This window comes from Drosophila pseudoobscura, chromosome 2 (assembly GCF_009870125.1).
Source record: "Drosophila pseudoobscura strain MV-25-SWS-2005 chromosome 2, UCI_Dpse_MV25, whole genome shotgun sequence".
Taxonomy (NCBI): Eukaryota; Metazoa; Arthropoda; class Insecta; order Diptera; family Drosophilidae; genus Drosophila; species Drosophila pseudoobscura.
This window is the reverse complement of record NC_046679.1, coordinates 1,757,162-1,768,386: the sequence shown is the minus strand read 5'-3', so window position 1 is coordinate 1,768,386 and position 11,225 is coordinate 1,757,162. Positions and strand designations below refer to the sequence as shown.

The 11,225-nt window shown below is 50.9% G+C and overlaps 3 protein-coding genes across 3 annotated transcripts; 1 reads left to right on the top strand and 2 right to left on the bottom strand.

The window, feature by feature from the left end:
- Positions 1–383: 383 nt before the first annotated feature.
- On the top strand, positions 384–1,533 carry Elal (Elastin-like). Its single transcript, XM_003736141.3, has one exon. It carries the CDS (start codon positions 411–413, stop codon positions 1,395–1,397), a length of 987 nt encoding a protein of 328 aa, XP_003736189.1. The 5' UTR covers positions 384–410; the 3' UTR covers positions 1,398–1,533.
- Positions 1,534–2,657: 1,124 nt separating this feature from the next.
- CycB3 (cyclin B3) lies at positions 2,658–5,577 on the bottom strand. The gene has a single exon (XM_001357514.5). It carries the CDS (start codon positions 5,260–5,262, stop codon positions 3,532–3,534), a length of 1,731 nt encoding a protein of 576 aa, XP_001357551.1. The 5' UTR covers positions 5,263–5,577; the 3' UTR covers positions 2,658–3,531.
- A 616-nt stretch (positions 5,578–6,193) lies between these two features.
- On the bottom strand, positions 6,194–11,180 carry Vps15 (vacuolar protein sorting 15). Its single transcript, XM_033376602.1, has 9 exons — positions 10,699–11,180; positions 10,451–10,637; positions 9,932–10,392; positions 9,293–9,878; positions 8,230–9,240; positions 7,954–8,167; positions 7,254–7,893; positions 6,580–7,194; positions 6,194–6,510 (listed from the first exon to the last, which is right to left on the bottom strand). Exons 1-9 carry the CDS (start codon positions 10,794–10,796, stop codon positions 6,282–6,284), a joined length of 4,041 nt encoding a protein of 1,346 aa, XP_033232493.1. The 5' UTR covers positions 10,797–11,180; the 3' UTR covers positions 6,194–6,281.
- Between the last annotated feature and the right edge of the window lie 45 nt (positions 11,181–11,225).

Sequence of the window (11,225 nt, the reverse complement as noted above, 5' to 3'; positions counted from 1 at the left end):
GTCTGAGAAAGCTCTCCCTTTGTATAAAGACGATCCGATCAGTTTGTGATCTATGCTGTGATGGAATATCACAAATGTTTGGGAATATCCCCATTAATGTGTGGCTCAATCGATTGCAAATTAACATATGTAGGTCTTCTTTCGTTTAAAGATCTACGCTTTGAAAGACTCGATTTGGGGATTTCACAAGCAATGTTTAGACCCTCAATCGTTTCCAAGAATCTTTCATTCTACTCCTCTCATCCAGCTTTAAAAAACACTCAATGATGAGCACTCTTATCAGGCCATTGAGCCCCCCAAGCCCATTGATAACCCCAAACACGAACTCGGCTGAGCGCGCATTTGGTCTTCTTTTTGCGCTTCAAAAACACGCGTCAAGAGCTTTGGCGGCTTAGTCTTGCCGTGACATTATGGCCTGGAGGAGTGGAATCGCATTCGCTGCCCTGACTGTGGCCCTGATCCTGACTGTCGGCAGTCAAGCCTCGCAGTTCAGTCGCGACGAGAGCCGCGAGGAGGAGGAGACCAACTTCAACCTGGCTTCCACGCTGACTGGAGGCATCCGCAGCAGTCGCCACCACCAGCGGGCGAATCTCAACTCGCATCTGTATCCCGATAGCGTTCAGCCGGGAACAACCTATGGCGGCCCCGGCATCGATGATCCACATGGTCACGAGCAAGGCGGAACCTCTTCGAGAGTAGGAGGCTCCAATTTGATCGGCTATGTTGGATCGCAGTCTCCGCCTTTGCCAGCTGCTCACCCTGGTCAAGAGCTTCCGCCAGGAATTTATCCACCTCCTGGGTACCCGACCACAGGTCCTCCTCAGCCTCCCGTTCATTTTCCTACTGGAAATGCAGCCCATCAGTCAGGGGGTGCCGCCGCTCCAGGTCCGTACTATACACAGCCAAGAGCAGGCTCATATCCACAGCCAGGAGTAGGCTCATACCCACAGCCAGGAGTGCCGTCCTATCCACAGCCAGGAGTAGGTTCTTTTCCGCAGCCGGCCGCTCCAGGGGCCTATCCCGCAGGGTATCCCAGCTACGCCTATCCTGGAGTTTATTTACCCCAATTCCCCGGCTATTCGCAGCCTGGGGCATATCCTGGCTACGCACCAGGAGCTCCTCCAGTGATTGTGCACCCTGGGGCAGCTCCTCCAGCTGGAGCTGGTGCTACAGCTCCTTCTTACCCACAGAAGAGCAGCAGGCACCACAGCCGATATCCGACGCACGATGCTCAAGATCCGGAGCACTGGGACCACAGGTTCTCCATGAACACCGAGTACAATGAGGATGGCGTCCACAAGGGATCCTTTGATGTCCTGAACAACCACAATGCCTTCGGGTATGGCAGCGGCTATGGGGGCGGCTACAATGGCGCCTTCAATTCACCGGCCTTTTGAAATAAAAGTCCTCCCATCTGGAGGAGAGGCGTAGTCATAAGTTGGATTCCAGCCGCAACACCCTCTGAGGCAAAGAGCAGCTGTTCTGTCTGTCTCTGAATAAACGTGATTTTTGCACACCCAGCACCCAACCCAATAGCCAACCAAAGTAATTAGCAATGTTGGCCTGTTCCCAGTTGCACCTTCAGGCGGACGACCGAGAGGCAATCAGGTCCAGGTCCGTAGCGGCCGAACCGGAAAGAAAGAAAGCAACATGCATTCATCTCTCGATGGACATATATAGTATGTACATACATACACGAGTTGTTGTATCCATGCACACAACACATTTTAGTTATTTCTTGCGAGAGGACACAATGGAACAGGAACAGGGAGCGAAGCTACCTGACGAGCAGGCTGCCAAAAAGGGAGCGGGGCACAAAGGCAAGAAGCAGCCGCAGCCGTAGGACCAAGAAAGGTGGTAGAAAATCAACGTCAGAGGCAAACACTGAGGGACATGCCAGACAGATCGACAAGACAGACAGAACGACGGTGGTGCCCTTTTCAGTCTCGTCTCAATTGCAGCGACAGAAATCGGTTATGTGTGCAGCGGATTGGGACTGGAACGGGAAACAAGGACCGAGAACCGAGAACCAAGAACCAAGAACCCTCCGACCGTGATGTCTTGCGGCGCATGCGCAGCCTGCCGCGCAAATCCTTAACAAATTTTGGCGCTAAAATGACAGACGACCGCGCCAAAATCAGAGAACCCAAGGAAACCAGAACTGAGAGTAGAACTCACACAAACAAAGAGACAGTCGAACATAGATTATGGGATGGGCAATAGTTTTACCTGTTACAGATCGAACCGAACCTATTTCTAGAGAGAGTTTAATGTCCCTTGCCGCTGCCATCAGCTGTTCGTGTTCATGGCTGGAAGATCTAAGGGATACAAAATTACATAGCTGAGAAATGGAATAGAGCATGGAAGATTGTGCACTCACCCCTAATTGAAGATCTTTCTGCTTTCAGCTGGAGGTATTGAAGAGATCTCAGCTGATCAATGGAAACAATAGAAAGGACATAATTTAGTTTGGCTTTAAAGAAAATATTAGAAGAGATTGTGCGTACCATAGACATTCCGCCAGAATCAAGCATCTCCACATTTAAGTTTGAGTACTTGTCGTCTCTTTCCATGCTCTCATATATGTATGTATCATATTTATCTTCCGAGATTGATCTATTACCACCCGCATTTGGGACACATTTAGTTGGTTATTATTCGAACGGACACATATGTGGTAAATGTTTATTGGTATTCTGGGGTACATACATAACATGGAGTGCGATACATACATAACTAGTTATTTGGACAATGCCAATGGCAGAATGCAACGTCATCATACATGGAGTGGCGTAGTGGTGGTTATGGGAGGGGGTGGCCGCGAGTCCATGAATGGCTTAACAAAAAACGACAGCATTAACAACATATACATAAGAATACACATAGTAGGATGCGATGAGGGTTGATGGTTCTGTTAGCGGTGCGCGGTGCGCGGTCCGCGGTGCGTTTCCAGGTTGTACAGGACACACGTGCCTCTGTTAGTTGTTAGTAGAGCTGTCCTGGGAATACATAACTCAAATGGCGATCCATGTCTGCTTTGGTGGCTTACGATATAGATTTATTAAATGCTGGAAATATCTTACATCATAAAATAATTTGTTACGTTTTGCAGTAGAGCTGTTGGAACTGATCACTGATGACTAATGGGATGAAATAGGTCTGATAATAAGATAGATAGAGTATATAAAAAATAAACTGAACAGTAAAACATAATTTAAACAGAGAGCGCTCCTTACATCTTATTAATGCAATGCGAACAAACACATGATTATAAATGCAAAGGTCACAATAATAATTAAATAAAATATATAATCTTTTGTGAGAATGGGCCAGGGACAGGGAATGGGGGAGGGACATTGGACAGAGATGGGGTCAAAGGAAGGGGGGGAGGGTGGTTCCGTTGTAGTCTTTTTTCCGAGGTGGGTTTTGCTGTTGTTTTTTTTTTTTGGGGCTGAAGCGTCTTAGAGCCTAACTGAAGCGTATAATGGTGCTGCTCGTTATTAATTTGGCTAGTGTTTGAGGTCCTACGTCCTACGACAGATTGCTCGCGTTCAATTCCACATCGAGGTTGTTCTGGAAGAGCTCCTGGTTGCTGAGCAGGGGCACCTTGGCCACCTCGTGGAATATCTTGTGCGAGTACTTGTTACGTATCGTCTTGATGGTGGCCCGCGGCTTGCGATGGAGTCCGGCATTCAGGACGGGCACGATCTCTGCAAAGTCCGCCAGCTGGAAGCCCGTGTAGTGGACCAGAGTCGAGGTCCAGGTCTGTTGCTCCAGGTTAGCGACGCCGGCGTGCATGCGCAGGGCCATGTAGAGGGCGGCCGATGCCATCTGCGAGTCGCTGAACCCAATTGTTGCATAGTCCATCAGCGACAGCTCCAGGATGTAGCGAGCCAGCGTTAGAGTGGGCATCTGGACCTTGGCACAGCGAGCGTAGCGGCGCAAGAAGCGGTAGGACAGAGGAATTCCCAGATCGTAGTTGATGATGCGCAGCGTTTCGCGTTCCATTTTGACCAGCTCGTCGTGGTTGTAGGCCCCGTCGCAAATGTACAGAAAGTCCTCGATCAGGGGCGGCTGGCGCTCGTCGTACTTGCAGGCAATGAAGAAGGCAGAGGCCCCCAGAAGCTGTAGCTTCTCCTTGTTGATCACTTCGCGGCACAGATAGAGGTCCACGATCTTTACAGCCAAATAGAGGGTCTCGTGGTTGAGTTCGAACGTCTCCTGCACCTCGACCATCCAGTCAACCAGCAGGGTCCGCATCCACGTGGTCAGGTGGATCTGTTTTGGCATGTAGTCCTCAATGGGGAACTCCGGCTCGCGTGTCTTCAGATAGTTGAAGATGTCCATGGCGTAGTGCGAGACCTGGAAGGGGTCGTCCCAGTTCTTCTGGTCAAAGTCCTCCACGTCGTGGGGGACGGGCCGCAGCGGAACCACCGGCGCCAAAGCAGCAGCGGCAGCTGCTTTTGCAGCCTCCACAAGGGGCTGTTCAGTCTTTTGTTGGAATTTGGCAGAGCGACGACGCGCCGCCTCAAAGTTGCCCGAGAGCCGCAAAGAGTCGCCGCAGGTGGAGACATCCTCCAGGGCTGACATATATAAGCTATCCTCAGTCTTGTTAAAGTCGTTGGAAATGCGACGCACCGGCTTGATGGCCATTCCTTGAGCCTGGGCTTGGGGAGCGGCCAGACTCTGCATGGGCGGCGGCAAGACGGGAATCTGGACTTGGTTGGGATTGGGGACCTCCGCTAGAACGGTCTTCTTGCTAGGCACTGCCTTCGGACGCGGCTTGGGGCGAGCCAGAGCCTCCTCGATTTTGTCCAACACCTTGTGGCAGTTCTCCACCGAATCGTCTGTCTTGGTTGAGGCGCGAGTCATGATTTTGTTGGTGGCAAACGCATTTACACTCAGGTTGTCATTGTTCTTAGCATCTAGCAGGGCCTGCAACTGCTGGACCGTGGGCTTCTTGGGCCCCAGCTGCTGGTTGGCATCCTCCTCGCCCTGATGCAGCGTCATGATCTTTACATTGTTGGTAAGGTTGCCCAGGGCAGAGCGTTTGATCTTTTCATTCTTGATCGGACTGTTGTCGGCCTTGCGCTTGCCCCGCGTCTGCATGTTCTCCACGTTGGGGTCAATGTTGCAATTGTTGTTGTTGTTGGCGGCCCGACGGCTCAGACCCTTGCGTGCGCCTGTGACCCCCATGGTGAGGAGCGAGTTCATGGCGGCCTGAGTGGTCACGGTGGCCCGGGTTGCCTTTGTGGGCGCCATTTTGTAAAAGCCTGTGTTTTGTTGTTGTCACTTTTAGTCCTCCAGCAGATTCTCGCTTAGCGCTGTTATTAGTGGCGTTGATCGGTCCTTGGCACGTTTCAGATACTGTTTCGAGTTTGCTTACTTACGACGATTTGATTTCTTGTTGTTTTCAAGGCGTCGCTGGCACACAAACTCACTAATAAAGTTTTTTCACCGGGAGTAGGACGCTTGGCCCACTATGATCATAACGGCGCTTGAAAAGATAAAGAATACGAGAAAATCGAAAAACAGCGCCAGACAAGAAAGACGCTTCTGGTAGGGTTGCAGAGATGTATATATCGATATATATTTTTGGTTGACAATATATTTTGTTATGGGCGGTCTTGGAGAGAGCCGATAGTCAGGGCTGGAGAAGGAAAAGAGAGCGGCATCTGTTGTGGATACTGGTGTGCAGTGACAGAGTTGCGTGGGAGAGAAGGAGACGGGACGAGATCGGGAAGACGAGCGGGACTCTGAATATGAAAAGACAGCGCGCGAAATTGAAAAGTGGTGAAATTGAAAGGGAGGGACCACGCTAGGGATAAAAACATCAAGTATCCCCGCTGACGAGAGTCCCAACGAGGACAAGTCCGGTCAATGGGCTGGTTTTGTTTTTTGTAAGATTTGTTTGTTTTTGTTCATCCGTCTCCTGGTCTATCGGGTCGGAAACACCCCTGACTTCCCGGTGAGCTAGCTGTGAACGATAGGCCAGGGTGGTAAAGCGGCGGTTCGTAGAAATTTGTAAGTGATCTTGAATAGGACTGGTCACGATATCAATAAATGTCCATATTTTGGTGTATATTATTTAACTACTTTTCTGAGTATACGTACTGGCATTCTTTTGTTGTTTAACGGCTTTCAATGAGATATATTTTAAATTCAAAATGAAAGACATACATACGTATTTGAATAATTGGAATTAAACGTATTGGTGGATACACGTATTGCAGTTTATTAGGCTAATCACAGTTGAATAATTAAATACTATAAGCAGGCGTTTACTTCCACAGCTTGATGACACCGTCGCGCGATGCCGACGCTATGTAGATTTGGCCCTTGTCCTTACACATGAGTAGGTCGGTGATGGCGTCCCGATGGCTAGCCGTGGGCATGTCTGGCCCGGATCGGGGATTCTCCTCCGTCGAAGTTCGAAGTTGTTGGGAATCGCCGGTGCCCATGGAAATGACTTGCTCTTCAATCACCTGGCTGCCGTCAATCAGGCGGGCACTGAAGAATCGTAAAAAGATTAAAATAAAACAATTACCTTATAAGAAAGCATTAATTCTGGTCACTTGCCTGTAGTTGAATGCCACATCCGTGAGGTTATCATTGGCCGCTGGCACCTTGAGCGAAGAGTTCTTTGGCGATGCAATGTCCCAGTACCGGATGCGCTGATCCGAGCTTCCTGTCAGAATGAAAGGCGCTCCATCCACAACTCCGCTGAGAATGCCGCACGTTGTGGCCGGATCATTTAGACTGGTGTTGGTGAGCACGGGGGCGGGACTGGCCCACAGGACCGTCTGTCGTTGACCCGTCTCGATGTTCCACACGGACACCTCGTTATTCGACTGCGAGGCTGAGATCAGATATGACGGCTCTGTGGGATGGCAGGCCACCTTTCGGATCCACGAGTCTGCCGGGTGCTTTATCTCTGCAATGGGCAAACGGAATCGCAAATCCCAACAGATATGCTTGCCGCCGCTGGTGCCTGTAGCCAGCCAAGAGCCGGTGGGATCGGCACAGATTGTGGTGATGACCCCGTGCCGTAGCTCGTTCTGGAGCCGCCAGGCACTGTGCTGCATGCGCGTGTCCCAGGCCACAATGCCGCCATAGAGCGTGGCATACACGATGACGCTCTGAGTGGCCTGGTCGTAGGCATGCATGTCCACAACGGGTCCATCGTTGTGTTCGCTAGAAGGAGACATCCAGTCTGTTGAAAATATCAAATAACACTGAACACTGATGCTTACTTCTGCTCCAGAGCTTGCTGCAGCGTCATCTTGGCCGAATTGCGATCGATCCGCATCATCAGTAGGCTGCCATCCTTGCCTCCCACGGCCAGCGACTGTCCGCTATCGCAGGCGGCCAAGGCATAGATCGGGGTATTGGCAAAGTACACCTGACGGGACTTGTTGATGCCTTGGTTGCCGTTCAGCTTGCTGCAGTCCCACAGCCGCACGGTGCCATCGATGCTGCCACTGGCGAAGAGTGAGCCATGTGGGCGCAGTGAAGCCAGCTTGATTACAGACTCTGAATGCTCGTGCAGATGGGCCACTAGGGTGCCATTGAGACGCCAGTTTGGCGGATAGGGCGTCACCAGCTTGTCGTAGCTGCAGCGCTGCGAGATGGCCAGCACATTATAGCGGCTCTTGATCTTCTGGGTCAGCGTTTCCAAATCTTTGCGGCACTCTGAAGAACGCTCCAGCCAGCCGTTGCGCTCCGGCATCGTGTACTCCCCCAAAGAAGTGGCTGCACTGACAGTAGTGGGTGGCACGCCCAACGCCATACCTCCAGTGGCCGGACTTCCAGCCATCCCTCCGACCCCCAGCGGAGTGGACACGGCATCGGACGCTGGCGACACCATGGCCGGAGCATGGGTCTCGTTGGATCCTGCAATGGTATGGGAATCAGTGAATATTCTGCTGGAAATGCGGCGACTTCTAGTCGTACGGTTCTCGGCAGGCATTTTGATGGCCTTGTCCGCCAGCGGATATTCATGACAGGCCACCTGCTTGCGGCTGACCACAATGCGTCCATTTCCTGAGGCGGTGTCGTCCAGATCCTGTGAGGCCTTGTGTTTCAGCGCTATCAAGAAGGGCTTCACAGCCAGCAGCTGGATCTCAATTAGGTCGGTTAATCCTTCAGAAGTGAGGCGTCGAAAGAGCTTAAATTCAAAAAAAGTTGGAATTAATAGAGATTGGACACTAATCTTCAAATATCACTCACATTCCGCAGCGTCTGTCCCATGTCGTCGTATTGGGGCAGCGCTCCGTGTCTTGTCTGCTTGCGTACTCGAGCACGATCCTCGAGAGCGCCCAGGAAATGATGGATATCCTGAAAGCGCAGCACACTGTCGAAGATCTGCCTGGGTACGGGGGGCTGCACGCAGTCCAGCAGAATGTGCGCCTTCTCCACTTGGATGAGCGGCACCTTGAGGAAGGCGCCAATTGCTGGCATAATCTTGCACTGCACATCGATGGCGCTGAGATTGCGTGCCGTGGTGGCAATCATGCCGCAGATCTCGTGTCGCACCCACAAATTGGGATGGCAGAGATAGCAGGCCGTCTCCTTGACAATCTCCGTGACAGCGGGCTTCTTGATGTGGCCGAGCTCAATGAGAATGGTCACGGCTCGTATGGCCTTGGCAATGACGAACTCCTCGCGATCCGTGAATCCCTGCTGCAGCAGCGGCACCAATATGTCCGAGGCCTGCCAGCCCACGTAGCCTGCCACTCCGGCAATGTTGTCGTAGAAGGCTCCTCGCAGGTTCTTGTCCTCGTCGTTGAGGAAGGTCATGATGTGCGATAGTATCACATCGTTGGCCTTCTCCTTGCCGAAGAAGGCGCACAAGTCGCAAATGCCCGACTCCATCAGCGTCTGCTTCACAATGGGCTGCGAGTCCGTCAGCAAACTAAGCACCGCCTGCCGCACAATGTCATGCAGGGCATTCAGCTCCGCCTCGTAGCGTGGCGTGGGCATCTCATTCGGAGCGTTGCGCTGCGTCTCCTCCAGGAAGTAGACGGCACTCTTGGCCAGCGCTGCAATGTTCCGGGCAAAGGCCACGCGCACAATCACCGCACTCGATTCGCTGGCCAAGTCCGTGATGTAGGGTAGAATGTACTCGGGAAAGACGTTGGCATCGCTGCGTGGAATGTCCTTAACCATGCTCAGGCAGGCAGTCAGCGTCTCGATAGCCTGAACCTGAACCTTGGCTGGCGATTTCTGGGCCAGATTCAGCTGTAATCAAGTACGTGAAGTATAGAAAATTTTGAGATTTAAATATTCTTACAATGTAGGGCAATATGCGATCCAATATGGTTTCCGATGTGGTGTACTTGGACAGCTTCTGCAGCAGCTCCAAGGCGGCAATCTTCGTGTTGGACTGCTTCAGACCCCGAATGCAAGAGGTGACCACCGTAATGATCAATATGAGGCCATCGTGCTCTGGCGGCAGACGGCCGCACATCGTGGGATCCTTCTTCTCCTGCTCGGCATCCTGTTCGTCCTCATCGGGCGTCAGGTCCTGTGCTTGGGTCAAGACCTTGATGCAATGTCCAATGTCCTTGTGCAGGCATTGGATCTTGTCATCCGGCGACATGATGGGCGTCGAAGAGAACATTTGCAAATAGGACTGAAGGAACGAGTAGAAGTATTCGGGGAACAGCTGCCCGCGCTCCTGATCTAAGTAGTCTTCGGCGCTCTTTCGATTTAACGCTTGAATATCAATCATGGAGGCCAACAGATTGCGCAGCCTCTCGTTCTCGATCCCTGCCAAATGCTTCTCCACAAGATCGCGTTCGCCGCGCCTATAGGCCAGCAGCTGGGACAGCTCAAAGGGAGCAGTTCCCTCGGTCCAGAGTTCCAGCAAGGCGCAGCTGTATAATCATCATGAATAAGAGTCTCCCATTCGGGTCGTCAATCGACTTACCCCGCTGAGAATATGTCCATAGCAGGGAGCAGAGTATTTCCTGCATAACTGGGCGCCAGACGAATTATGGAGTCCGTATGGATCACCGACATGTTGCCATTGTTCCCATCATCGTCCGATGCCAGGGTCTTCACGAAGCGCTCTGGAGCAATGTAGCAAGTGCGCCGTCTGCTCGTATCAAAGAAGTACGTGTAATCGGCTGGGTTATCTTCCGGCAGATATGTGGGCTTGAACGAAGCGAAGTCCGAGAGTAAAATCCAGTTCCAGGAAGTGATCAATATGTTCTCCAGCTTTATGTCGCCGTGGCATATCTTTTGCTTGTGGCACTGGTTAAGGGCGCACAGAATCTGAAAGGTGATCCACTTCTTCTCGAGAACTGTGAGAAAGGGGCGTGTGGACACCCGATCGTAGAGACTGTGTTTCACGTACTCCCGCATTATGTAGGCCGCCTTGTCGATGAGCTGGTGGAACAACTGACAGATAAGCAAGGCACTCAGTAATTGAGATTGATGGACAAACCTCCACCCGTTGAAAGGGCAGGCAATTGACAGCATTCGCCAGCGTTAGAGTCTTCTTGATGCCCTCCAGCCGCTCCTTGTGATCCTCCAGCGGTAGCGTGGGATCATGCTTCACAAACACCTTGACAACAATCAAACCCTCCTCGGTCTTTGCTTTGGCCACTTTGAAGAAACGTGTACTCCCCATGCTACGCACGGGAAACCAAATTGTCAACATAGGCAGATTTTTTCTATCTTCCAGATACTCACTTGGAGCTGAATGTGATTTCGCTGCCAAACTGGCCCGAAAAATAGTGCTCCACCGCATAAATCTGCGAGGGGGCTATACCGACCAGCTGATTGCCCATCGTGCTCGCTGTCTGCCGAAAATTTTACGAAAAAACAAGTGCAATTATTATTAAACTTTTTCTGCGCACCATAACAGCTGTTCACTCGAGCTCATCGATGTTTGTTCTAAAACATCGCTGTTTTTAGATTGCATTATATTTACACTAAAATCATCATAATGGCTATTTAAACTATTATTAATATGCTTGATTTAATGAAACAATTATTTTAAACTATTTGTTTGAAGGATTTTTGCTTAATTTCCCTCAGCCATAATTACTACGCCACTATTAAGTTTGGGTAGTTGACAGGTAGAACAGAACAGGTAAAATCGAAAGTAAACTTTTTGCCACCACTTGGCCCCTATGCTTATCCCTTTTAAAAAAACCAAAGTTTTGCCTAGAACTCAACAACTCAACCTAGTGTAAAAAGTGTAATTAATAAATTTG